Source organism: Neophocaena asiaeorientalis, unplaced genomic scaffold (genome assembly GCF_003031525.2).
Source record: "Neophocaena asiaeorientalis asiaeorientalis breed wild unplaced genomic scaffold, Neophocaena_asiaeorientalis_V1.1 scaffold90, whole genome shotgun sequence".
NCBI lineage: Eukaryota > Metazoa > Chordata > Mammalia > Artiodactyla > Phocoenidae > Neophocaena > Neophocaena asiaeorientalis.
The window spans coordinates 404,827-429,594 of NW_020172445.1; the positions used below are offsets into that span (position 1 = coordinate 404,827).

At 44.3% G+C, this 24,768-nt stretch overlaps 2 protein-coding genes across 3 annotated transcripts in view; both read right to left on the reverse strand.

The window, feature by feature from the left end:
* The window catches only part of CDH3 (cadherin 3), a 94,935-nt gene extending 78,098 nt beyond the window's left edge, over nucleotides 1–16,837 (reverse strand). The window contains exons 1-2 of one of the 2 annotated variants that reach the window (XM_024734114.1): nucleotides 16,792–16,837; nucleotides 10,602–10,655 (exon numbers count right to left, since the gene is read on the reverse strand). In XM_024734114.1, coding sequence (XP_024589882.1) covers nucleotides 10,602–10,655; nucleotides 16,792–16,822 — 85 coding nt within the window. In that variant the 5' untranslated portion in view covers nucleotides 16,823–16,837. Of the gene's footprint in view, nucleotides 1–10,601; nucleotides 10,656–12,480; nucleotides 12,555–16,791 lie in introns of those variants that run through there. The other variant, XM_024734110.1, reaches the window with a different exon arrangement.
* The window catches only part of ZFP90 (ZFP90 zinc finger protein), a 38,003-nt gene continuing 25,793 nt past the window's right edge, over nucleotides 12,559–24,768 (reverse strand). Inside the window, exon 6 of the mRNA XM_024734165.1 lies at nucleotides 12,559–12,584. The gene's annotated coding sequence lies outside the window, so the exon portion shown is untranslated. The remainder of the gene's footprint in view (nucleotides 12,585–24,768) is intronic.

The following is a 24,768-nucleotide window of genomic DNA, read 5'->3' on the forward strand; positions in this document are numbered from 1 at the left end:
CAAAAACTGATAGAAATGTAAAGAGAAATAGATGAATCTACTATTATAGCTGGAGACTTCAACATTCCTCTATCAGAAATAGGTCCAGCAGACAGAAACTCACTAAGGACATAGTTAAACTAAGCAACACCAACAATCACCATCAATATGATAAATATCTATAGACTACTTCACCCAGCAACAGCAGAATATATATTCTTCTCAAGCTCCTATGAAACATTCACCAAGACAAACCACATTCTGGGCCATAAAACACACCTTACTAAAATTAAAAGGATAGAAATCACACAATGTCTGCTTTCAGACTCCACGGAATTTAACAAGAAATCAATAATAGAGAGACAGCTGGAAAATCCCCAAGTACTTGGAGATAAAACAACACACTTCTCAATAACACACAGGTCAAAATTCAAGATAAATTTTAAAACATTTTGAACTAAATGAAAATGGAAACAACTCATCAAAATTTGTGGGATGCAGCAAAATTCGTGCTTAAAGGGAAACTTATAGCACTGAATCATATGTTAGAAAAAAAGATTTAAATTCAATCATCTAAGCTTTTACCATAGGAAACAAGAAAAATAAGAGAAAATTACTGTTTTGTTTTGTTTTGTTTTTTTGCTGTGCCACGAGGCATGCAGGCTCTTAGTTCCCCGACCAGGGATCGAACCTGTGCCCCCTGCAGTGGAAGCGCAGGGTCTTAACCACTGGACCACCAGGGAAGTCCCTAAGAGAAAGTTAAATCCAAAATCAGGAGAGGAAAAGAAATAATAAAAATTAGGGCAGAAATCAATGAAATTGAAAACTGGAAATCAATAGAGAAAATCAACAAAACTAAAAGCTGGTTCTTTGAAAAGATCAATAAAATCAATAAACTTTTAGCTAGACTAAGAAAAAAAGAGAGGATACAAATTTCTAATATTAGAAATGAAAGAGGGGACATCACTACAGATCCCTGGGACATTAAAAATAATCAAGGAATACTATGAACCAACTCTATGCCCACAAATATGACAATCTAGATGAAATGGACCAATTCCCTGAAAGATACAATCTGTCAAAACTCACACAAGAAGAAGTGGACAATCTGAATAGGACTATATCAATTAAAGAAATTGAGTAAATGATTAATAACCTTTCAAAACAGAAAGCATCAGACCCAGATGCATTCACTAGTGAATTCTACCAGACACTTAAGGAAAAAATTATACCAATTCACTACAATCTCTTTCAGAAGATAGAAGCAGAGAGACTACTTCCTAACTCATTCTATGAGTCCAGCATTAATCTAATGCCAAAACCAAAGACATTACAAGAAAAGTACAGAACAACATCTCTTATGAACACAGATGCAAAAATCCTCAACAAAACATTAGCAAGTTGAATCCAATAATGTATAAAAATTATACATCATGACCAACTGGGATTTATCCCAGGTATACAAGGCTGGTTCAACATTCGAAAAGTAATTAATGTAATCTGTCACATCCACAGGTTAAAGAAGAAAAATCATATGATAATATCAATACATGCAGAAAAAGCATTTGACAAAATTCAACACCCATTCATGAGAAAAATTCTCTGTAAACTAGGAATAGTGGGGAAATTTTTCAACTGAATAAATAATACCTACAAATCATCTGAAGTTAACATCATGCTTCATGGTAATGAAAACGTGAGGTTTTCCCACTAAGATCAGGAACAAGGTAAATGTCCCCTCTTACCACTGCTTTTCAACATCATACTGGAAGTCCTAAATAATGCAATAAGACCAAAAAAAGGAAATAAAAAGGATACAGATTGGGAAGGAAGAAATAAAACTGTCTTTGTTTACAGCTGACATTATCATCTATGTAGAAAATCAGAAAGAATCAAGGAAAAAAATTCTGGAAATAATACGTGATTATAGCAAGGTTGCAGGGCACAAGGTTATTATTTTTTTTAAGTCAATCACTTTCCTATATATCAGCAATGAACAAGGGGAATTTGAAATTAAAAACACAATACCATTTACATTAGCGTCCCCCAAAGTGAAATACTTAGGTATGAATCTAACAAAATACATACAAGGTCTAAAAGAGAAAAGCTACAAAATTCTGATGAAAGAAATCAAAGAAGAAGTAAATAAATGGAGAGAAATTCCATGTTCATGGGTAGGAAGACTCAATATTGTCAAGGTGTCAGTTCTTCCCAACTTGATCTATTGATTCAATGCAACCCTAATCAAAGTCCCAGCAAGTTATTTTGTGAATACTAACAAACTGACTCTAAAGTTTATATGTAGAGGCGAAGGACCCAGAATGGCCAACACAATACTGAAGGAGAAGAACAAAGTTGGAGGACTGACACTACCCAACTTGAAGACTTAACATTAACCTACAGTAACCAAGACAGTGTGGTATTAGCAAAAGCATAGACAAATAGATCAACAGAATAGAATAGACAGCACAGAAATACACCCACATAAATATAGTCAACCAACCTTTGACAGAAGAGCAAAAGCAATACAATGGAGAAAGCAATAGTCTTTTCAACAAATGATGCTAGAACAACTGAACATCCACATGAAAAAAAAAAAGAATATAGACACAGACCTTACACTCTGCACAAAATTTAACTCAAAATGGATCACAGACCTTAAGGTAAAATGCAAAACTATAAACTAGTAGAAGATAACATATGAGAAAATCTAGATGACCTTGGTTTTGGCAATGACTTTTTAGATACAATACCAAAAGCATGATCCATGAAAGAAAGAACTGATTAGCTGGACTTTATTAAAATTAAAAACTTCTGCTCTGTGAAAGATGCCTTCAAGAAAATGAAAAGACAAGTCACAGACTGTATTGCAAAAGACTTATCTGACAAAGGACTGTTATCCAAAATATATAAAGAACTCTTAAAATTCAACAAGAGAATAACCCAATTAAGAAATGTGCAAAAGATCTGAGAAGATATACAGATAGAAAATAAGCATATGAAAAGATGCTCCACATCATATGTCATGAGGGAAATGCAAGTTAAAACAACAATGAAATACCACTACACACCTATTAGAATGGCCAAAATCCAGAATGCTGATAACACCAAATGCTGACAGGATGTGGAGCAACAGAAATTCTCATTCATGGCAGGTGGAACCCTAAGGGCAGGGGAGTCTGGGAACTGTAGGAGTCAGCTTTCCTACATCACCAACTAGAAGAGGGTGAAATGACCCAGGTTGAGAGAGCCAATCCATAGTATTCACTACACCCTCCATAGAGGTGGTACCAAATTACACTCCCAGCAACATAGGATCTTAGCAACTCTTTGAGCTTTGCCAATTCAATAAATGAAAATCATTACCTTATCGTTTTAATTAGCATTTCTCTTATTTTTGGAGAGGTTGAGCATCCTCTCTTACAGACCATTACAATGTGCATCTCTGTGAATAGAATTCAGTGGGAGTGCCGCGCCCTGCAGTTGTGCAACATGGTGAGCCTGTGATATAGTTACATACAATTTGCATTTCCTTCTGTGAATTCTTTAGATCCTTTGCCCACATGCTGGCTTTTTTTTTTTCATGATATATTTAACTAGAAACATACATGGGACCTGAACATATGGAATCTTCAGTGCCAGTTTTCCAAAACTACACCTTACCTAGTGTGATGGTTAATTTTTCATCAACATGACTGGGCTAAGGGATGCCCAGATAGCTGGTAAAACATTACTTCTAGGTGTTTCTGAAAGAGATTAGCATTTGAATCAGTAGACTGAGTAAAAAAGATTGCCTTCACCAATGCTGGTGGACATTATCAAATCCATTGAGGGCCTAAATAGAACAAAAAAGCAGAGAAAGAGTGAATTTGCTTTCTGCTTGAGCTGGGACATCCATCTTCTGCTGCCCCTGAACACCTGAATTCCTGGTTCTCGGCCTTTGGACTTGGACTAAGAATTATACCATTGCCCCTCCCCACTCCTCTCCTTCTCAGCCCTTTGGGTTTAGACTGGAACTACATCTCTGGCTTTCCTGAGCCTCCAGCTTGCAGCCAGCAGATCGTGGGACTTCTTGGCCTCCATAATCATGTGAGCCAATCTCTCATCGTAAGTCTCATTCTATACACCTATACCTATCCTATTGGTTCTGTTTCTCTAGAGAACCCTGACTAATACACCTATTGACCCAACAACTTATTTCCCTTTGTGTCATCTCCCTCCCCGGAGATGGTCCCAGTGAAGGGTAGGGAGAAACAACCTCAATTTGAAATGTCACAAGCATTTCAAGTTCTGGAGCTCTAGAACTTTAAAATTAAATTGTATTCAAAGTGCTTCTCCCACACAGGTTTACACGAAATTCTATTTTGCCTCCTGCCTGCTGCAGATTTAATTATGAATCATGCTGGATGGACGCATGAGGACATGGTGTGCCTAGGGAGCTGGGCAGCCGTTCCCTCCTGCTGGGCTTGCGTTCTTGTGGTTTATAACGACTTCTTAGGTGAATAATAACCTCATGTTCATGCCAGGCCTTTTGGTCTTTGCTGATGACCTATATAGGCTGGAAGCCTGAGATTTCAAATTCATCAGCAGGCCTTTTAAGCCTGGTCAATCAGTCAGGCCACACAGAGCCACAGAAAGTACAAGCTGCTGATGCAGAAGGACCCAAGCACTCAGAGGACTACACCATTTGCCTAGAAGTGTGAGGTCGAAATTTTTTTCTCTTTAAAATGTCCACTTGCTACGGGCCTTCAGGTGCTCAGTGGCAAGGCCAGCTAACAAGGAGTGCACCTATGGACTTTCCTCTAAGCCCTCATCTGAGGCACCAAATTCCATCATTAGGTATTCATTCCTTTGGCTTAAACCTTTCCACAGTAACCTGGCACTCCCTCCTGACTTGCTGATTATTTTTCACTTGGTCAGGCTCAAAGTGTCCTAGGCATTTTTAATCCCTTCCTCTCTTTGTACCCTCGTCCCCTCCCCCATCCAATTAATCACGAAGGCACCTTGATTATTCCTTAAGAGTGTCTCTGGGGAAGGCCTGCTTGAGTGGGAAGAGTACTGGTTGTGTGACCTTGAGCAAGTGATTCAAACTCTGACCTTCAGGTCCTCCATCTATAAAGTGGAGCTAACAACATCCTACTTCACAGGGTTTTTAGTAAGGATGAAAAATAATTCATGGTTTTATTAAAACACACACACACACAAACACCACTTCCCTAGAAGCCTCTTTGACTGACTAGTGTCAAGCCTAGTGATTTATAATATTCTCTGCATATATTATAAGACGTGCAAATAATGTATGGTTTTACACAAATGAGATCATATTCCATATATATATATTTTTTTTGCGGTACGCGGGCCTCTCACTGTTGTGGCCTCTCCCGTTACGGAGCACAGGCTCCGGACGCACAGGCTCAGCAGCCATGGCTCACGGGCCTAGCCACTCCGCGGCATGTGGGATCTTCCCAGACCGGGGCATGAACCCGTGTCACCTGCATTGGCAGGCGGACGCTCAACCACTGCGCCACCAGGGAAGCCCTCTCTTTCTTTTTTTAAATGAAGTATATTTGATTTATAATATTGTGTTAGTTTCAGGTGTACAACACAGTGATTCAATATTTTTGCAGATTACACTCCATTATAGGTTATTTCAAGATAATGGGTTTAATTCCCTGTGCTACACAGTACATATCCTTTTGCTTTTTCTTTGTCTTTCCTGACATTTTTTATGATCTAGGCCAATTATTTTATAAAATGTTCCTCGATTTAGTTTCCTTCTATTCTTTTTTCTGTGCAAATGTATACATACAAATTTTTAAAATTAGGATCATATAGTACTGCTATGTTTTTAAACTTTTCATTGAAGTATAACACAAATACAGAAAAGTGAGCAGATCCTAAGTGACAATGAACACACGTGCTACCAATACCCAGAATAAAGGACAAAACATGACCTGCCCCCAAAGAATCTTTTTGACCTCCATCAGTCCCTAACCCCCAACCCAAGGGTAATCATTATCTTGACTTTTAAAACAGAGATTAGGGCTTTCCTGGTGGCGCAGTGGTTGAGAGTCCGCCTGGCGATAAAATTTTGTGCTTTATATAAATATATTCAATTTTGGCTGTGCCACTTTCCTAAAAGAGAGAAGTTATTATTTTTTTTTTGCGGTACGCGGGCCTCTCACCGCTGTGGCCTCTCACGCTGCGGAGCACAGGCTCCGGACGTACAGGCTCCAGACGCGCAGGCTCAGCGGCCGTGGCTCATGGGCCCATGAGCCCATGGGCCCAGCCGCTCCGCGGCATGTGGGAATCCTCCCGGACCAGGGCACAAACCCGTGTTCCCTTCTTTGGCAGGCAGACTCCCAACCACTGCACCACCAGGGAAGCCCAAAGAGAGAAGTTATTTAACTTATTTAAATCCACAAACGAGGCTGCTGTGAGGACATAAAGCGGCCTGGGAAACCCCTGCAGAGCACCAAACACATGTAGGTTCACTATTGTTGTTATTGTTAATGTTATCAATCTTTGCCCTGAATTAAAGTATGAGGAAATTATAAAATCTCATGCTGGCGTTATTATTGAAGTCAAGAGCATGAGCTCTTAAATAGAGGGATCTTTGGCAAAAGAAAAGCGAGTCAGGGTGAAACAGCAAACAATGGAAAATAAGGGTTTGTGGAAGGGTATAAGTAAGAAGCAAAATGTTTCCAGGTTGGACCAGCCTTACTTCCAAATTTACCTGATTATAGGACTCATCTGGAGAGTTTTTAAAAATACAGATTCTTATCAATGGGTCTGAAGTGGGGCCTTGGAATCTGTATGTTTAAAAGATGCTCCTGTTAATTCTTATGATCAGGCAAGATTTGGAAACAGTAGATTCTGAGGAAAGTGGAAGAGCACGGACTCGCTCCCTGGGATGGCTGAGAGGAGTCAGGTAACTCAATGTGGAAATAGTCATCATCATTCGCTAGGCGTCTACTAGGTGTCAAGTACCAAGCTCAGCATGTTCCTACAGTATTCATTTAATTGTCACAACAATCCTAAGAGACAGAGATTACTGTCCCAATTCTACAGATGGCCTCAGAGTTAAACGAGTTGCCTGAGATAATGTACAGGAAGATATCCAGGTGTCTCCAATTTCAGAAGTCTTAGGAACTACCCTAAACGGACAGGTCAGAATACTCAGCTCCATCCATTATGACAGGTCATCTATTATGCATGTGAGTAACACCATACTCATCACTTTACAGTTTTCAGAGCACTTTTAAAAAAGTGTTATTGGGGTATAATTTACGTACCATAAAATTCATCCATTTTAAGTCTGCAATTCAATGTTTTTTAATATATTCACAGAGTTGTGAAACCATCACCATGTTCAATTTTAGGACATTTCCATCACCCCACAAAGAAACCTTGTGTCCATTTACAGTCACTCTCTATATCCTCCACAGCCCCTGGCAACCACTCATCTCTTTCTGACTCTATGGATTTGCCTATTCCGGACATTTTGCATAAATGGAATCATACAATATGTGGCCTTTTGTGTCTGGTTTCTCTCACTTAATGTAATGTTTTCATCCATTTTGTAGCGCGTATCAATACTTCTTTACTTTTTATGGCCAAATAATATTCCATTGTATAGATGTGCCACATTTTATTTGTCCATCCATCACCTGATGGACATTTGGGTTGTTTCTGCTCTTTGGCTATTTCGAATAATGTTGCTACGAACATTTGTGTACAAGATTTTGCGTGGACACGTTTTTGTTTCTCTGGGGTATATACATAGGAATGGTATTGCTGGGTCATACGGTAACTCTACATTTAGTCACTTGAGGAACTGGGAGGGTCCCTCAATGGCTGTGCCATTTTACCTTCCCACCAGCAGTGTATGAGGGCTCCTTTCAGAACACTTTTACAAATACAAACAACCCCAGAGATAGGCATCATTACTCGTATCTTCCCGACAAAGACACCGAGGGGCAGAGAGGGGATGTGACTTCTCTGCTATGAGGACTGGGCTCCAACCCTGCAACCGCCCTCCATCCTTCAGGAAACCTGACTTTCAGGCCAAAACAGTAGGTGTTTGAGAGGTGATGAGGTGATGGGCAGAGAGAAAGAATCTGCAGGTACAAAGCCTTGCTATGGAGATGGAACCTTCAGTTTTAGGAATGGAGACATCTAAGCCACTTATGTTTATGTTTTATTAGGCAACAGCCAGAGCCAGGTTCTGACTAATTAATGACGATCAAAGTGCTCTGACAAGACGGAGTGATCTGCAAACATTAGCCATGAATTATTCACAACTGGGTGTTCTTAGCTGAAGGTGAGGAGGCTGCCAAGGAGTAAAAGAAAGCTAGGCCCTCACTTCCCCCTCAGCTTGCATGAGCCTGGGCCCTCCTGCAGAACTCAGTTTCTCAATCCAGAAAATGGGGCTAGACAGGAGCTCTCATCCCTTTATGCTCATAGGCCAGCACCTGGCAACCTGAGTCCTATTCCAATCAAGGCAGCATACTCAAGCTGCCTCCACCAAACAATAATTAATAATACCAACACACAGTTCAGAGGTCGACAAACATTTTCTATAAAAGACCAGACAGTAAATACTTTAGGCTTGAAGGCCAAATGGTCTGTCATACTCCTCATCTCTGCCACTGTAATGCAAAAGCACCATGGACAATACATAAATGAATGAAAGCAGCTGTCCTGTGAAACTTTCTTTGTGGACACTGAAATTTGACTTCTGTGTAATTTTCACGTTATATTATTCTTTTTTTGATTTTTTCCCTACCATAAGAACATAAAAACCATTCTTAACTCCTGGACTATATAAAAACAGGTGTTGGGACTTCCCTGGTGGCTCAGTGGTTAAGAATCCACTTGCCAATGTAGGGGACACAGATTCAAGCCCTAGTCTGGGAAAACCCCACATGCCGCGGAGCAACTAAGCCCGCGAGCTACAACTACTGAGCCTGCGCTCTAGAGCCCGCGAGCCACAACTACTGAGCCCGTGTGCCACAACTACTGAAGCCCATGAGCCTAGAGCCCATGCTCCACAACAAGAGGAGCCACCACAATGAGAAGCCCGTGTACCGCAACAAAGAGTAGCCCCCGCTCGACGCAACTAGAGAGAGCCTGTGCTCAACAACGAAGACTGAACGCAACCAAAAATAAATAAATAAAACAAAAACAAAAAACAGATGTTGCCTCAAAATGTCAAACATAATTACTATTTAACCCAGCAATTCTGCTAAGTATATACCCAAAATAAATGAAAACATAAATCCACACATGTGTACATAAAAGTTTATACCTATTCATAACAGCCAAAAAGTAGAAGAAAAACACAAATGTCCATCAACTGATGAATGGATAAACAAAATGTGGTATAACCATACAATGAAATATTGTTCAGCCATAAAAAGGAACCAAAGTTTGATATATGCTACAATACGGATGAGCCTTGAAAACATGCTAAATGAAGGAAGCCAGACAAAGATGGCACATGTATGATTTCATGGATATGAAATGTCTCTGGAAACAGAAAGCAGAGGAGTTGTTGCCTGGGCCTGAGGGGACTGGGGCAGGGGAGGGTGATAACTAAAGGGCTCTTTGGGGCATGACGAAAAATTGATCATGGTGATGCTTGCACAACTGTGAATATACTAAAATTTGCTGAAGTGTACATTTTCAGTGGGTGAATCGTGTGGTATTTGAATTATATCTCAATAAAGCTGTTAAAAAGGAACTACAGAAGTAATGCCATAGTTTGTTGACCCATGACATAGCACACAGTTGCTTAGTCTCTCACAAAGCACCTTGCCTCACGTTGTCACAACCAGCCAGGCATTTGCCCCTTCAATGGCTGAGAAAGCCAAGGCTCAGAAATGAGACTGACTAGGACACAGGTAACCAATGGTGAGATGTGAGCAGAACCCAGGTCTTTGGACTCGCTGTCCAGTGCTCACTGTAGCACAGACTTTCCCAGAGTTACATTCAGAGACTGGGTAAGTCACTCCTCAAAACCCAAGGGCAAAGGAGATGACAGGAGGGGACCCACCCCTAGACCTGTCCCTCCCTGCTGCACCTCTGGCGCCAGCTTCCTCCTCTCTGCACCCCCTACCCCCCCACCCCCCCAACCTTCCCTGTGACATTTTTCTAAAAGGGCTCAGGCACGCGGGATCCTCCCGGACCGGGGCACGAACCCGCGTCCCCTGCACCGGCAGGCGGACTCTCAACCACTGCGCCACCAGGGAAGCCCCTCCTTGATATTTTTGAGAATGAAAAGAGAGAGGGTTTGGGGCTTGGGTAGGGTTTGAGGTGAGCCAAGCCCCATCCCGTTCCTGATTTTTCTCCACACAACACCTCCCCTCCAAAACTCTCTCATCTTTCATATTTTCAAAGGCACCGACCACTACAAGAGGGCTTTTAAAAATATTAATTGTAAAAAAAAAAAAATATTAATTGTAGAAGAAATATTAATTATAGAAAAATCAGGAAATACAGATAAAGGGAATAAGGATCATCTTGGTCTCCTCAGATGTAAACATGGAGGTGACCATGGGGACTATTTTGGGTGACTCTGGAGCCAGCGCATGGCTTCAAATCCTGGCTTCATCACTCACCATCTGCGTGACCTCTGGCAGCTCGTTTCACCTCTCTGACCTCAGTTTCTTCACCTGTAATATGGGAGTAATAACAGCACCTACTCAGAGTTGTGTGACAATTAAATGAGGCTATAAAAAGCACTAAAAACAGTGTATGGCCCGTAGCAAGCACTCAATACATCATTGTATTTTCCCAGTGATTTCCTTCATACGTATTTTTTCCCTAGAAAAATGAGATCATTCTGTATCCATCATTTTATAATGGATCCCTCCCTTCCCCTTACCTTAACTGAATTATTAACATCTTTCCCTAGCATTAGAAATCCTTCTATAGAACATCTTTTTTTTTTTTTTTTTTTTGGCCTCGCTGTGCATCGCTTGTGGAATCTTAGTTTCCCCACCAGGGATCAGGGATCAAACCCGGGCCCTTGGCAGAGAAAGCACAGAGTCCTAACGACTGGACTGCCAGGGAATTCCCTAGAACATCTTTCTTAAGATATCATATGCATATGTAGTATTCCATCTCCTGAAGTGGGATACTTAGGTGTGATTTTTGTTTCCCCACCACCAAACACATTCCTCATCTTTGACCAATTACTGCTTCAGGACAAATTCCTAGGGAATTCGTTGAGTCAAAGGATGTGCAGGCATTTCAGGCTTTTGGCACATAATCATCAAACTGCCCCTAAGAAAAGTTATGAATAGTTTCACTTCTGCCAGCTTAGAAAAGAAGGCCCCATGCTCTCCAGTGCCTTGTCTCCTCATCATTTAGAAACATCATTTCCAACTTTGACCCAAGGGAAGTGTTGTTTGCTGCCATATTTTGATTTGCAGTCCCAACTCTTCCTAGTGGAACTCAGTTTAGGCATCTGCTCAACCCCATGACTCCTCTGGGTGGCCCTGGACTGGTCATCAACCTCTCTGAACCCAGAAATCTCAGTTATAATTCCCAAATAAACCCTTGGTTTCTTAAATGAGATAATATATGTAAAAATTCAACCCCAAGCCACATTTTTATTATTTAAAATAGGCTGTAGGGATTTCAGAAACAAGGATGGCATGTCAGGAGAGCCCTGTAGGTAACTGTGGTGCACATGGGGAAACTGAGGCCTGGAAAGGGGAAGTCTTCCCAATAACAAAAAGTCAGAAACATCTAATAGAAAAATGGGTGAAAACACGAATAGGCGCAACTTAGAGAGGAAACCTAAATGTGTGCTACTAGGCAAAGAGATGTTCAAACTCATTAGTTATCAGGGAAATGCAAGCCAAACAGAGGAGAAACCAAGTCACGGACTATCAAACATTAGGAAGTTGGATAACACCGAGTGTTGGTAGGGTGTGGGGAAATGGGACTCTCATGCGGCACTGCTGAGTGTAGACTAAGACCCTGAAACCCAGCAATTCCACTCCTGGACAAATATCCCAGGGCCTTTCCCACAAGGCCGAGGATGTTCACGGCAGCTGTTGTCGGTGGTAGCTGGGAGTAGGAGATAAACTGAATGCCCCTCACTGGGAGTAAATATGCAAAATATGGTGAAGGCACATTATGGAACAATTACAATTATGCAACGATTCAAAACAGCTAAGCAGACTGTGAGTCAACGAAGACCTGTGAGCCAAATGTGACACATCACCTGTTTTTGTACAGCTCGGCTCAAGCTGAGAATGATTTTTACATTTTTAAATGGTGGGGGAAAAAAGAATATGTTGTGACACAGGGAAGTTAGATAAACATTATTATCTCACAAGGCTCCTGTGGGTCAGGAACTTGGGAATGGCTTGACTAACTGGCTCTGGCTTGGGATCTCTCATGAGGTTGCAGTTAAGATGTTGCTGGGGCTGTAGTCGTCTGTAGGTTTGACTGGGGTGGGAGAATCATTCAAAATGGCTCACGTACATGGCTGGTAAGTTGGTAATAACTGTTGGCAGGAGGCCTCAGCTCCACTTAGACCACTCCATAGGGCTGCTTGGGTGTCCTCACAGCATGGTAGCCGGCTTCCCCTAGAGTGGGTGATCAATGAGACAGAAAGAGGATACTGTGATGTCTTTCATCCCCTAGCCTTGGAATTTGCACAGTTATCCTTGCAATATCCTATTTGTTGAGTAAGGTCACCTCTATGCAATGCAAGAGGGGACTGCTCAAAGATATGAATACCAGGAGTTTCTTCCTGGCTACCGCAGTAAGAAACAGAAGTGATTTATAGTAGATCCTTTTTAATTAAAAAATTAAATTCACATTCACATGAGACAACACTATACATTTGACAAAGCTACACACAAATTCAGAGGTATTTTATTAAACGGAATGGGGGAGGAGGGTAATGGGAGTGGAGGATAGGGATAAAAAGAAATGAATGAATGTGTGAATTAATAAAACCAGAGAGAAGCCTTGTACAAACCAGTTAAGAGAGTGGGCTGGGAACTGAGATGATTAATTCAACTCTCTTTACTCAAGCCCCCATGGTAGCCAACCCCCCACCAGCAAAAAAAAAAAAGGGAGAGAAAGAAAAGTTTCCTTGTCCAAGATCACAAGAACTCAGCCTCCCTCATCAAGTACTGCTCTCTCTGCCTGTCACATCTTATTCAATTCATGGTTGACCTCCAGGGTCTTCAGAGAGCTCCAGTTCCTGGTTAAATAGAGAAGATTTTTGCCTGTGGCAAGGGGTGTGGGGAGCAGCAGAACAAGCCTGGGAAGAAAAGGCCTAGTTATTACCCAAACAGTGGTGCTGGTGGATTGCTCACCCTTCCTGCCAGGGTTCCTCCTTCTCTGGAGACAAAGGGCTCTCAGAGCACAGAGCCCTGTGAACACCCCCAGGTCCAGCCTGTGAGTGGTGAGAGAATCGAAAGTATATCCTGTGGTTCTAGGCCTTGTGACTTCTTTTATTTTTTTTAATCTTCGAAGCTCACCATGCAAGAATTGTTATTTCAAGATGCCCAAAGAACTGAGTTAGATTGTTTTTAACTGTTTTACCTCCCTGTAAGGTCATTCATTCAGCAAATACTTATTGAGCACCTACTATGTGCCAGCATTAAGGATATAGCAGTGAACAAAGCAGGCAAAGCCCCTGTCCTCATGAGGGGTGGGAGTAGTGGGAACAGATGTTAGACAGTAAGCAAATAAAAAATACAACATGTAAACTAAAATGGGTTAAAGAGACAAAAAGTCATTGTGTTATCAGGAAAGCCTTGTATTTGAATCAAGACCTGAAGGGTAAGAAGGAGCCAGCCCAGTGAAAAGCAGTTTCGGAGAAAAAATAGCAGGTGTAAAGGCCCTGAGGTAGGAATAAACTTGTGTTTGAGTTGATTAGGGGGGCAGGCAGGGCTCAGATCAGAGAGGTCCTTGTAGCTCTTTGTCAAAAGAACTTGGGCTTTATTCTGAGTGTGAGATGGAACTGACTCCACCATTATTAGCTACATGACCTTGGGCAAATTATTTCATTCTTCTGAGCTTAGTTTACCTACGTATAAAGTGGATAATATTGGGCTGGCCGAAAAGTTCCTTCGGTTTTTAAGTAAAAATAAGAGACACATTTTTCATTTTCACCAAGAACTTTATTGAATAACGTATTCACCATTTTGTTCCACTACCTTCTGCCATTTTTCAGGCAACTTCATAATTCCATCTTCCCAAAACGTTTTATCTTTTTGAGCAAAGAACTGTTCCAGGTGTCTTTTACAGTCTTCCAGGGAATTGAAAATTCTTCCATTAAGAGAATCTTGTAAAGACCGAAATAAATGGAAATCCGAAGGTGCAATGTCTGGTGAATATGGCGGATGAATCAGAACTTCCCAGCCAAGGTGTAACAGTTTTTGCCTGGTCATCAAAGAAACATTCAGTCTTGGGGCTTTCCTGGTGGCGCAGTGGTTGAGAGTCCGCCTGCCGATGCAGGGTACACACGTTTGTGCCCCGGTCTGGGAAGATCCCACATGCCGCGGAGCGGCTGAGCCCGTGAGCCACGGCCGCTGAGCCTGTGCGTCCGGAGCCTGTGCTCCGCAACGGGAGAGGCCACAACAGTGAGAGGCCCGCGTACAGCAAAAAAAAAAAAAAAGAAAAAAAGAAACATTCAGTCTTGTAGTATCCTAATGGAAGATTATGCGTTCTCTGTTGACTAATTCCGGACGCTTCTCGTCAAGTGCTGTTTTCAGTTGGTCTAACTGGGAGCAGTACTTGTTGGAATTAATCGTTTGGTTTTCTGGAAGGAGCTAATAGAGGACTCCTTTCCAATCCCACCATATACACAACATCACCATTTTTGAATGAAGATCGGCCTTTGGTGTGGTTGGTGGTGGGTCATTTCACTTGCCCGGCGATCTCTTCCATTCCACATTACCGTACAGTATCCACTTTTCATTGCCCGTCACAATTTGTTTTAAAAACGGAACATTTTTGTTACGTCTAAGTAGAGAATCCCATGTGGAAATACGGTCAAGAAGGTTTTCTTCGCTTAACTTAGGTGGAACCCAAACACCAAAGCGATTAACTTAACCAAGCTGGTACAAATGATTTTCAACGCTTGATGTGGATACTTTGAGTATGTCAGCTATCTCCCGCGTGGTATAACGTTGATTGTTCTCAATTAATGTCTCGATTTGATCGCTATCAACTTCAACTGGTCTACCCAACTGGGGAGCATGGTCCAGCAAGAAATCTCCAGCAAGAAACTTCACAAACCACTTCTGACGCGTTCCATCAGTCACAGCACCTTCTCCATACACTGCACAAATCTTTTTTTTGTTTCAGTTGCGTTTCTACCTTTCTTGAAATAAAGCATAATATGCCAAAAATGTTGCTTTTTTCTTCCTTGTAAGTTTTTTTAAAATGCTGCCACAATATAATCTAGCAAAATTGTTTTGAATGAAGTTAAAGAAACTAAGCCCTACTAGAGTCATCTTGTTGAAACAACCGAACGAACTTTTTGGCCAAACTTTTTTTTACTTTTCCTATCACATTTTAAGATTCCCATGAGGAGGGAATCAATTACTGGTATTTGTAGACAATGGGCAGAAAAGATGGCTTCAGTCGATCTGAGTTACTCCAGTTTTCTGCACCTTCTGCTACTCTGCGGCCCCTTCTACCCTTCCTCCTCCTACTGCTGTGGCACCCTATCTTCCCCAAAGCCCCTTCCTTTATAGCTCTACTTGAGGTCTCCCTCTGTACTGGATTCCCCTCCCACCAGCCCCCATCTTCTCCACCCTCTCCCTGACCCCCTCCCCTCCCTTCAATTTCAGCTACAAACACTTCCTGTTTCTAACCCCGCCCACTTTCTGGGACTTCTCCACCACTTCCCCTCTCTTCCCCATCCCCCTCCAAATTACCCTGAAAATTTCTCTAGGGCCTCTCACCAAGCTGTTTACCCTTTCTCCTACCTCCCAAGGAAACTATTCTTTAAACTGCCTTCCTCCACTCCCCACCCCCGAATAGTCTTTCCAAACCGTTCTCCCTCCTCCCAAAGATTACTCTTTAAACGTTATCCCTCTACCACCCTCATTTTCCAAATCGTTCCCTAATTCCCCCCTCAATTCTTAAGTACTTCGCTCCTCCAGGACCCGACTCCACCCCACTCTTATCTCGTCTCTCACTCTGCCCACAAATGAAGCTGGATCACTCTCCAGACTGTCTCTTCCTTCCAACCACCCTACTAATTACCGCTCCCGGCAGCCTCTCCCCCACGACTTAAAATGTCCCCTCGAAGGAACCTCACAGTCCTATACCCGGCTAAGTCTCCTTTCTGATGTTCCCGCTACTTCCTGGGTTCCAGTTCTACCCCACTCTTGCAAGCATCCCGTGCTGGGCTCCCTCCCCACACAGGGAAGAGCCCCTTTCTGCACGTACCTCGAGGTTCCGGCCCGCGCCGCCCCCTTCGTCCTCCGCCCACGCTCGGCCACTCCTTCAGCCTTTCTCCGGCTCTGCCCTGCTCGCTCCCTTCCTTCCCTCCGCCTTCTGACTCCACATTGCTCCCTTCTCCAAACTCCCAGCCTTCCTACCAGGGGCCCCTCTGGGTCGCCCTCACCTCTGCACGGCCCTCCCCATTCCCCTCCCCCTTCCCGGCCTCCCCTCCCCCGCCCGCCGCTCCCCTGCTCCGTGCCCCTCAGCTCGCCATTCTTCTCCTCGAGCCGCGTGCCCCGCCTGGCCCCAGCTCCCTAGTTTCCCGCTCCCTCGCACCCTCGCCCCCATTCCAGGCTCGGCCCTCCCTCCCTGCAGCCTGACCTGCAATGGTGGCCAACAAGCACGGCGCCATGCTGCAACGGGCGACAACCGAACCTCCCGCCGCTGTCGCTGCTCCCGCCAGCACTTCCCGGGCAGAGCACCCGAGCACGCGCGCACGTGGGGCCAGGGCGGAGAGAGGCGAGCGCCGAGAGTGGCGAGCCGGAGAAGGGGCGTGGGGAGCGGGGATGGATTGGGGGGGAGGGGAGTTCGAGTGGCGGCCAGCTCTACGTCGGTGACCGCCGATTCCCATGTGTTGAGGCCGGTGGGGGCTACTCCGGAGATTCCCTGGAGATGGAAGGGGCGATGGAGCCCTCGTGCACGCCTTGGACACAGTCTTACCTCGGCCCCACCGAACGCGCCCGCTCTGCGGGCAGGTTCCTCACATTAAAGGGAGCCGGGTAAGGGGTGACCATAATGAGAAGCCCACGCACCACAAGTAAGAGTAGCCACTGCTCACCGCAACTAGAGAAAGCCCACACACAGCAACAAAGACCCAACACAGCCACGCCCTCCCCGCCCCCCCAAAAAAGGCAGTAGGGAGGCCAGTGTGACTGGAGTGGAGTAGACAAAGGGCAGAGTGGTGGCAAGTGATTAAAGGGGTGAAGTGAGGATTAAAGTAGATAATGAATATTAAGCTTTTTGAACCTAGTAGTTGCTCAATAAATTAAAGCTTTTTTTTTTTCTTTAAGAAACTACATTTTGGGCTTCCCTGGTGGCGCAGTGGATAAGAATGGCCTGCCAATGCAGGGGACACAGGTTGCATCCCTGGTCCGGGAAGATCCCACATGCGTGGAGCAACTAAGCCCATGAGCCACAGCTACTGAGCCAGCGCTCTAGAGCCCATGAGCCACAACTACTGAAGCCCGTGCACCTAGAGCCCGTGCTCCGCAACAAGAGAAGCCCCGCTCTCTGCAAATAGAGAAAGCCCTAAGGCAGCAACAAAGACCCAACACAGACAATAAATAAATAAACATTTTTTTTAAAAACCACTACATTTTGTTTTTTAAAATTTTGTGGGGCTTCCCTGGTGGCGCAGTGGTCGAGAGTCTGCCTTGGGAAGATCCCACAAGCCGTAGAGCAACTAAGCCCGTGCACCACAACTACTGGGCCTGAGCTCTAGAGCCCATGCGCCTAGAGCCTGTGCTCCGCAACAAGAGAAGCCACCGCAACGAGAAGCCCACGCACCGCAACGAGAAGCCCACACACCGCAACGAGAAGCCCGCGCACCGCGACAGAGCATCCAAGAACCAACGCAGCCAAAAAATAAATAAATAAATTTATTTTTAAAAAACCCCAGAAAACAGTAAGTGTTGACAAGGATGTGGAGAAACTGGAACCCTTGTGCAGTTAGTAGGAATGTAAAATGGTTCAGTCGCTGTAGAAAGCAGTATGGAAGTTCCTCAAAAAATTAAAAATAGAATTACCATATGAGCCAGCAATTCTATATCCAAAAGAATTAAGAATTATCCAAGACGCTCTTCAGGGTCTTGAAGAGACATTTGTACACCCATGTTCATAGTAGCATTATTCACTATAGCTAAAACATGGGAGCAACCCAAGTGTCTGATTGATGAATAGATTACCGAAAAGTGGTATATATTGGGTTGGCCAAAAAGTTCCTCTGGGTTTTTCTGTACGGTGTTACAGAAAAGCCCGAAAGAAACTTTTTGACCAATCCAATACACTCCACGGAATATTATTTGGCCTTAAAAAGGAAGGAAATTCTGTAATATGCTATAACATGGATAAAACTTCAAGACATTATTCTAAGTGAAATAAGCAACTCACAAAAAGAAAAATACTGTATGATTCCACTTATACAAGGTATTTAGGGCTTCCCTGGTGGCGCAGTGGTTGAGAATCTGCCTGTTAATGCAGGGGACATGGGTTCGAGCCCTGGTTTGGGAAGATCCCACATGCCGCGGAGCAACTAGGCCCGTGAGCCACAACTACTGAGCCTGCGCGTCTGGACCCTGTGCTCTGCAACAAGAGAGGCCGCGACAGGGAGAGGCCCGCACACCGCGATGAAGAGTGGCCCCCGCTTGCCGCAACTAGAGAAAGCCCTCGCACAGAAACGGAGACCCAACACAGCCAAAAATAAATAAATAAATATATGAGGTATTTAGAGTAGTCAAAATCATAGAAAGTATAATGGTGGTATAACTGACAAGGGCTGGAGAGGGGGAAATGGGGAGTTAATGTTTAAAGAGTATTGTTTATGACAGGAAACTGTCACATGTAGCCCAGTGATCAAACTTAGTGTCACTAATATAGTCCAGGCCTATATGATGGGCCTCCTGATACGATGTAATGGGAAAAAGATAACATGGCCTATGCAGTATTTACACAAAACTGACTTTCTTGAATCTAATCATAAAGAATAAATAGGCGACAGATTCAGATGGTAGACTCTTCTACAAGACAACTTCCCTGGACTCTTCAAAAATGTCATGAAAGGGGCTTCCCTGGTGGTGCAGTGGTTGAGAGTCCGCCTGCCGATGCAGGGGACACGGGCTCGTGCCCCGGTCTGGGAAGATCCCATATGCCGCGGAGCAGCTGGGCCCATGAGCCATGGCCGCTGAGCCTGCGGGTCCGGAGCCAGTGCTCCGCAACGGGAGAGGCCACTGTAACAGTGAGAGGCCCGCATACTGCAAAAAAAAAAAAAAAAAAAAAAGTCATGAAAGAAAAAATGAGGTGACCATTGATCAGGTCCTGGATCACAAACAAAACAAATTTACAGCTATACAGGACAAAACTGGAATAATTGGGGAAATTTAAATATGGAACTGTATATCATTTAATTGTATTTAATTATATCCATGCTGAGCGTCTCAGGTGTGATAATGGTATTGTGGCTGCATGTGAGAATGTCCTTGATCTTAGGAGATGCAGGGTGAAGTATTTTAGGTGTAAAGTGTCAGGATGTCTGCAAGTAGGTCTAAAACGGTTCAGCCAAAACAAAATAAAATGTGTGTGTAAATAACCTGGCAAATTGGATTGACAGTGAATCCAGATGAAAGATATATGAATGTTTGTTGATTGTACAGTTTTGAAAACGTTTCTGTTGGTTTGAATTTTTTTTGAAGAAAAAGTTGTGGGAAAAAAACCCACTTTGCCCACGGAGGTACTGAGCCCCTCCTGCATTATTTATGACAGTGTTGCCTGAGATTTGCAGGTCTGACCACAGCTGACACTGACGCTGATCGGCCCTATTGCCAGGTGTTCCAGATCTCTCCCCCTCAGGTGCATCCCTTGTGGATGGAGTATATCGTTATGTAGATGCTGCGAAAATTCCATCATCCTTTAAAGGCGGGAAGGGAAAGAAGAAAGAGGAGAGGAAGCCGGCAATAGGCTCACCTGGTGCAAGTTCTGTGGCCTCCCGGGCACCCACTGCGGTGTGGCATCGCCCCCTCGTGGCCACCGGCAGGCACGCGTTGTCCGGGCCGGGAGACGGGCAGCAGGACCCTGCAGCACTCGCTCCCATCAGGACGCGCTCGGGGAGAGTTCCCCGCAAGGGCAGCACCCCCACAATCCCAGCTTGTTCACCTTGGGACCAAACATTTTAAAGAACACCAACTACGAGCGGGCAAGGAGCAAAGTCCTATACAGATATTAACTCAATCCCAGCATTAAGTCCCAACAGGTGGGACAATGGTAGCCCCATTTAAAAGAAGTTTGCGCCAGGTTTCTCAGAGAGCAAGAAGTATTGACCGTTTTTAGCTGTATAAGATACTTGTGTCTCCATTCCTGAAAGATTTTGCTGTATACATACTTCTAGGTTGACAGATATTTTAAGCACAATGAAGATTTCATTCCCCATTCGTATGGCTTCCACAGATGCTATTGGGAAGTCAGATGTTATTGCTTGAAGTTAATTGATCTTTTTCTCTAATTGCTTTTAAGATTTTATTTACCTTTTATATTTTATTGTTTCACCGTGATGTATCTGTTGTGGACTTATTTTTATTTGTGCTCCTTGAGTTTCATTGGGCTTCTTGAATCTGTAGCTTGGTATGTCTTTCATATAGCTTGTTCGGTATTTTCCTTCTGGGAATCTGATTAAATTTATGTTGGGCTTTCTACCCAATGGCTTAAGGTATTTTACTTTGTCTTCTATACTTTCCATCTCATTGTCTCTGTGCAATAATAGTTTCTGGACAATTTCTTCTCACCGATATTCCAGTTCATTCTCTCTTCTTTTATGTTTAATTTGCTGTCCAAACAGATAGCTGTTGTTTTTTTAAATTAGCTTTTTTTTTTTTTTTGCGGTACGCGGGCCTCCCACCGCTGCGGCCTCTCCCACTGAGGGACGCGCAGGCCCAGCGGCCACAGCCCACGGGCCCAGCCGCTCCGCGGCACGTGGAATCCTCCCGGACCGGGGCACAAACCCGCGTCCCCTGCATCGGCAGGCAGACTCCCAACCACTGCGCCACCAGGGAAGCCCTAAATTAGCTTTTTTTTTAAAAAAAAAAACAATCTATTTGGTTATTTTTTCTAAACTGCTAGGCCAATTTTTAAAGCTTGTTTTTGTAGATATTTTCAACCTTGTCTTTTATCTCTTTAAAAATACTAAGAATTGCTATTTTATACTCTTTCTCTGATAATTCCAGAAGTGTTTGCGTCTGTTTGTTTATTAATTCTGCATGTTCTTTCACGATTTCTTATGTCCTTGTGTATCTAGTTATCTTTGAGAATGTGCTGGAAGTTACTAAAAATGAAGTGTGTGTGTGAATACTTTGATGTCTACGATGATAATACCCTTCTCTAAGGATCATTTCCATTTGCTTTTGTCAGACACCCGGGCACACCACTAGGTCAATGTTATAGAGTTTGAAGGCTGAGGATCTCTACACCTCCAAGACAACCTGAATTTGGGAGACATGTCTATGCCAGGGCTTATCTCCTGTTTAACATTTTCTTGAGCATGTCTTCATTTGGGGTCCCAGTTCAAATGTGGGGTGATTATTCAGACTCCCAGCTTTCAACACTTTTACACTTGTACCCCTTATACTGCAAGTCCACCAACTTTACTGCTGGCTTTCACAGGTGTCTCTTTCCACCAGCAAATGCCTTCAGGCAAAAGCAGCTTTGAGTGTTGGGATTATGACTTAGTCTCTTGCTTCTCCTAGAGTCTGATCCTTAATTCTTCACTCTCCTGTTAGCTCTTTGCAATGCTTTTTTCAACGTTTCATCCAGCTTAAGTTATTTTCCATGGAAGAGTTGGTCCTAATTACCTAGACTACCATTACCATGAGTGTAACCCTTCACTCAAGGCTTCATTATTCTCCCTCCAGCCTAGCTGCACAGGACGCTTCCTGTACCGAGGAAGAGAGCAGACGGGAGGAGAGAGGAAAAGGAGATGGTGTTTCTGGTTTTATGACCGTGTTTCGGGGGAGTAGAAACTTACAGCCCCTCAGGAAAAGCCAAACTTTTTTTTCAGAGAGGGGAGCTATTGTTACCTTAAGCTTCTCCACTTACCTAGACTACCTCATATGATTCAACGTCCCCCCAAATTGTCCAGCAGATCACGTGATAGGAGATGGCCTGGCCCCGGGAGCAGAGTGCAGGGCAAATACCCTGCGCGCGTTCAAGCTCTTGCCTCTTCACTTTCTTAAGAGGGAGCGAACACCAAGCGGCACGCATTCGCCTCTGCGCATGTCGAAAATGACTATAGCATGCGCCAGGGCCACGTTCCTCTCCCACGAGCGCCCCAGTCAGAGGCGGAATACGTCAAACCAGGAACCGAAGCGCACCACCGCCAAGGCTTTCGGGAAATGTAGTCTGCAGCCGCGCAGCGCCTGGAGACCTGGGAGGCTGCTCCCTTTGCAAGCGGGTGGCCCGCACTAGGTGGACTACACTCCCTACCCAGCACTCCTACAGTGTTAGGGGACGCAAGTGGGTTTTGGCCCGGAGGCATGCGGGATCTTAGTTCCCCCACCAGGGATGGAACCCCTGTCCCCTGCAGTGGAAGCGTGGTCTTAACCACTGGACCCACAGGGAAGTCCAAGTGGGCTTCCTTTGACGCCTCTTTAAAAGGAACACCCAGATTTTCTATTATTAAGTCTAAATTTGGTGGTATAAACCTAATCTGTCTGGTGTCACCATTTTAAACGGCTTTCTCGCCCTCGCCAGGCTATCAAATCCCCTTTAGGAGCTCATAACCTGAGAAAAAGCAATTTTGTGCTTACTTACGGTTATTAAAACTTAGTTGAGACCAGTTCAAAACTCGAAATTCATACCTGATTCTTAGATGCCCGCATGCCCAGCCCGCGTGGGTCAGGTGAAGGCTAAGAAGGAAGGTGCCGGTCCGCTGTGTTAGTCCTGTTGGGCCCAGGGCCGGTGGCCTGCCCCAGCAGGCGGCCTCCTCACAGGAGATGCGCGCCAGTCTGTGGGCTGTGTGCAGCTTCATCCCAGCCCACTATATTCACTCAGAGAGGGGTAGCCTAGTTCTGTCCTCACCTCCACCCCCTCTCCAGGTGGGTCACCCGCTAGTTTGGTGGGGCAGCCCCTGGGACACAGAACCATTGCTCCTGCCCACCCTCTGACTTCTTTCCTCCGGGGAGCTCAGGCGTAGGATAAACATATCTCCCAGTTTGTCAGCACAGTCCCAGCTTCCCGTCTGGTTAGCTCCCCCTTGAGAATGAGCTCGATGGTCCTGGTTTAGCTGATCAGTAATACATAGGGTCACCCCACCCAGGATCCACTGAAATCCTGTTTTGTGACCTCTGACAGCAAAGAAATCGGAGAGAGTGGGCCTGTCCTTTTTTTTCCAAGGCACAGCACAAAGGCGGATGCTCAGAGGCCTTCACATTCTGCTGGTGGGGTTACTCCACCAGAACACCCCTCCATTCAGAAATCTCCAGACAGTTGCAGGCACCTGTCTGTCACATTCCCCCCCACCTCCTTACCACCGAATACCCACTCTTCAGGCGCACGTGCAAGCTCTCCTAAGAACTCGGAGTAGTAGCCCTGAAGTGGGCTTGTGGTTTTGCTGGAGATAAAGACAGCAAGCTCCAGTGATGTCAGATGCCCCCAATATCTCCAGTCATTCTCTTGGTGCCTGATTCCCGCGGCCCTGTGGGGAGGGCCAGGGGACTCACCCTACCACCACAAGGATCCCCTCCTCTGGATCTGACCCTGTTGCACGGTTATTTGTCAGTGGGGGCCTAGGAATGAGAGGTTGTGAATTTCTCACTTCCTAGTGAATCCTGTGGGAGCATGTGTCCAGTCCTTGTGGTACCCTTTAGAATGTAGGGGAATATGACTTTTTTCACCTTTCAGGCTTTATCAGCAATTCTAAGCCAACTTAGAAAGAAATTCTAAGAAAAGTCCATGCCAAAACTCTGACAACTCTTAACTTCTGAAAATGAGTATTAAAATTCAAGAACAATTGGTAATTGCTAGTTTCTTAAAGCACATGGTAAAACAAAACCTCCATTAATTACTACAACTAATACTTATCTGGTCATAGCAGAATAAAATACCATCTTTATATCAGGTCCAAATTTCTTGGCTCCTTTATCCATTGAAATGTTTGTCCAAAAAAAAAAGTGTTTTTCCAAAATTACAGGGCTTTCCCTACAATTTGCTAGCAAAAATTGGTTCTTTCCTTCCACCAACTCCTGCCAATAATCACTTATGTTGCTTATCTACAGGAAGCCCTCTGTGCCCCTGCCCTCCCCTTCTTTTTAATTATTCCCTCAAATGACATTTCTAGAGAGGAGGAACTACTTTGATTTTGACAGTACCAAGACCGACACTTTCTTGGGCTTGGATCAGACTTCTCGCCCTTGGGAGCATGAATGCCCATCATTCCTTCTCCTAAATGCTTCAGACATGCTAGATGCACAGGTCAGACAGGCTCATGGTACCGAGGGGAACTAGGGAAGTGGCTTTGTATGAGAAGGGACCAGGTAAGAGCAGGGAGGCAGACTAACTGTAAAAGAGTTTAACATTCACAGAGACACATACAACAAA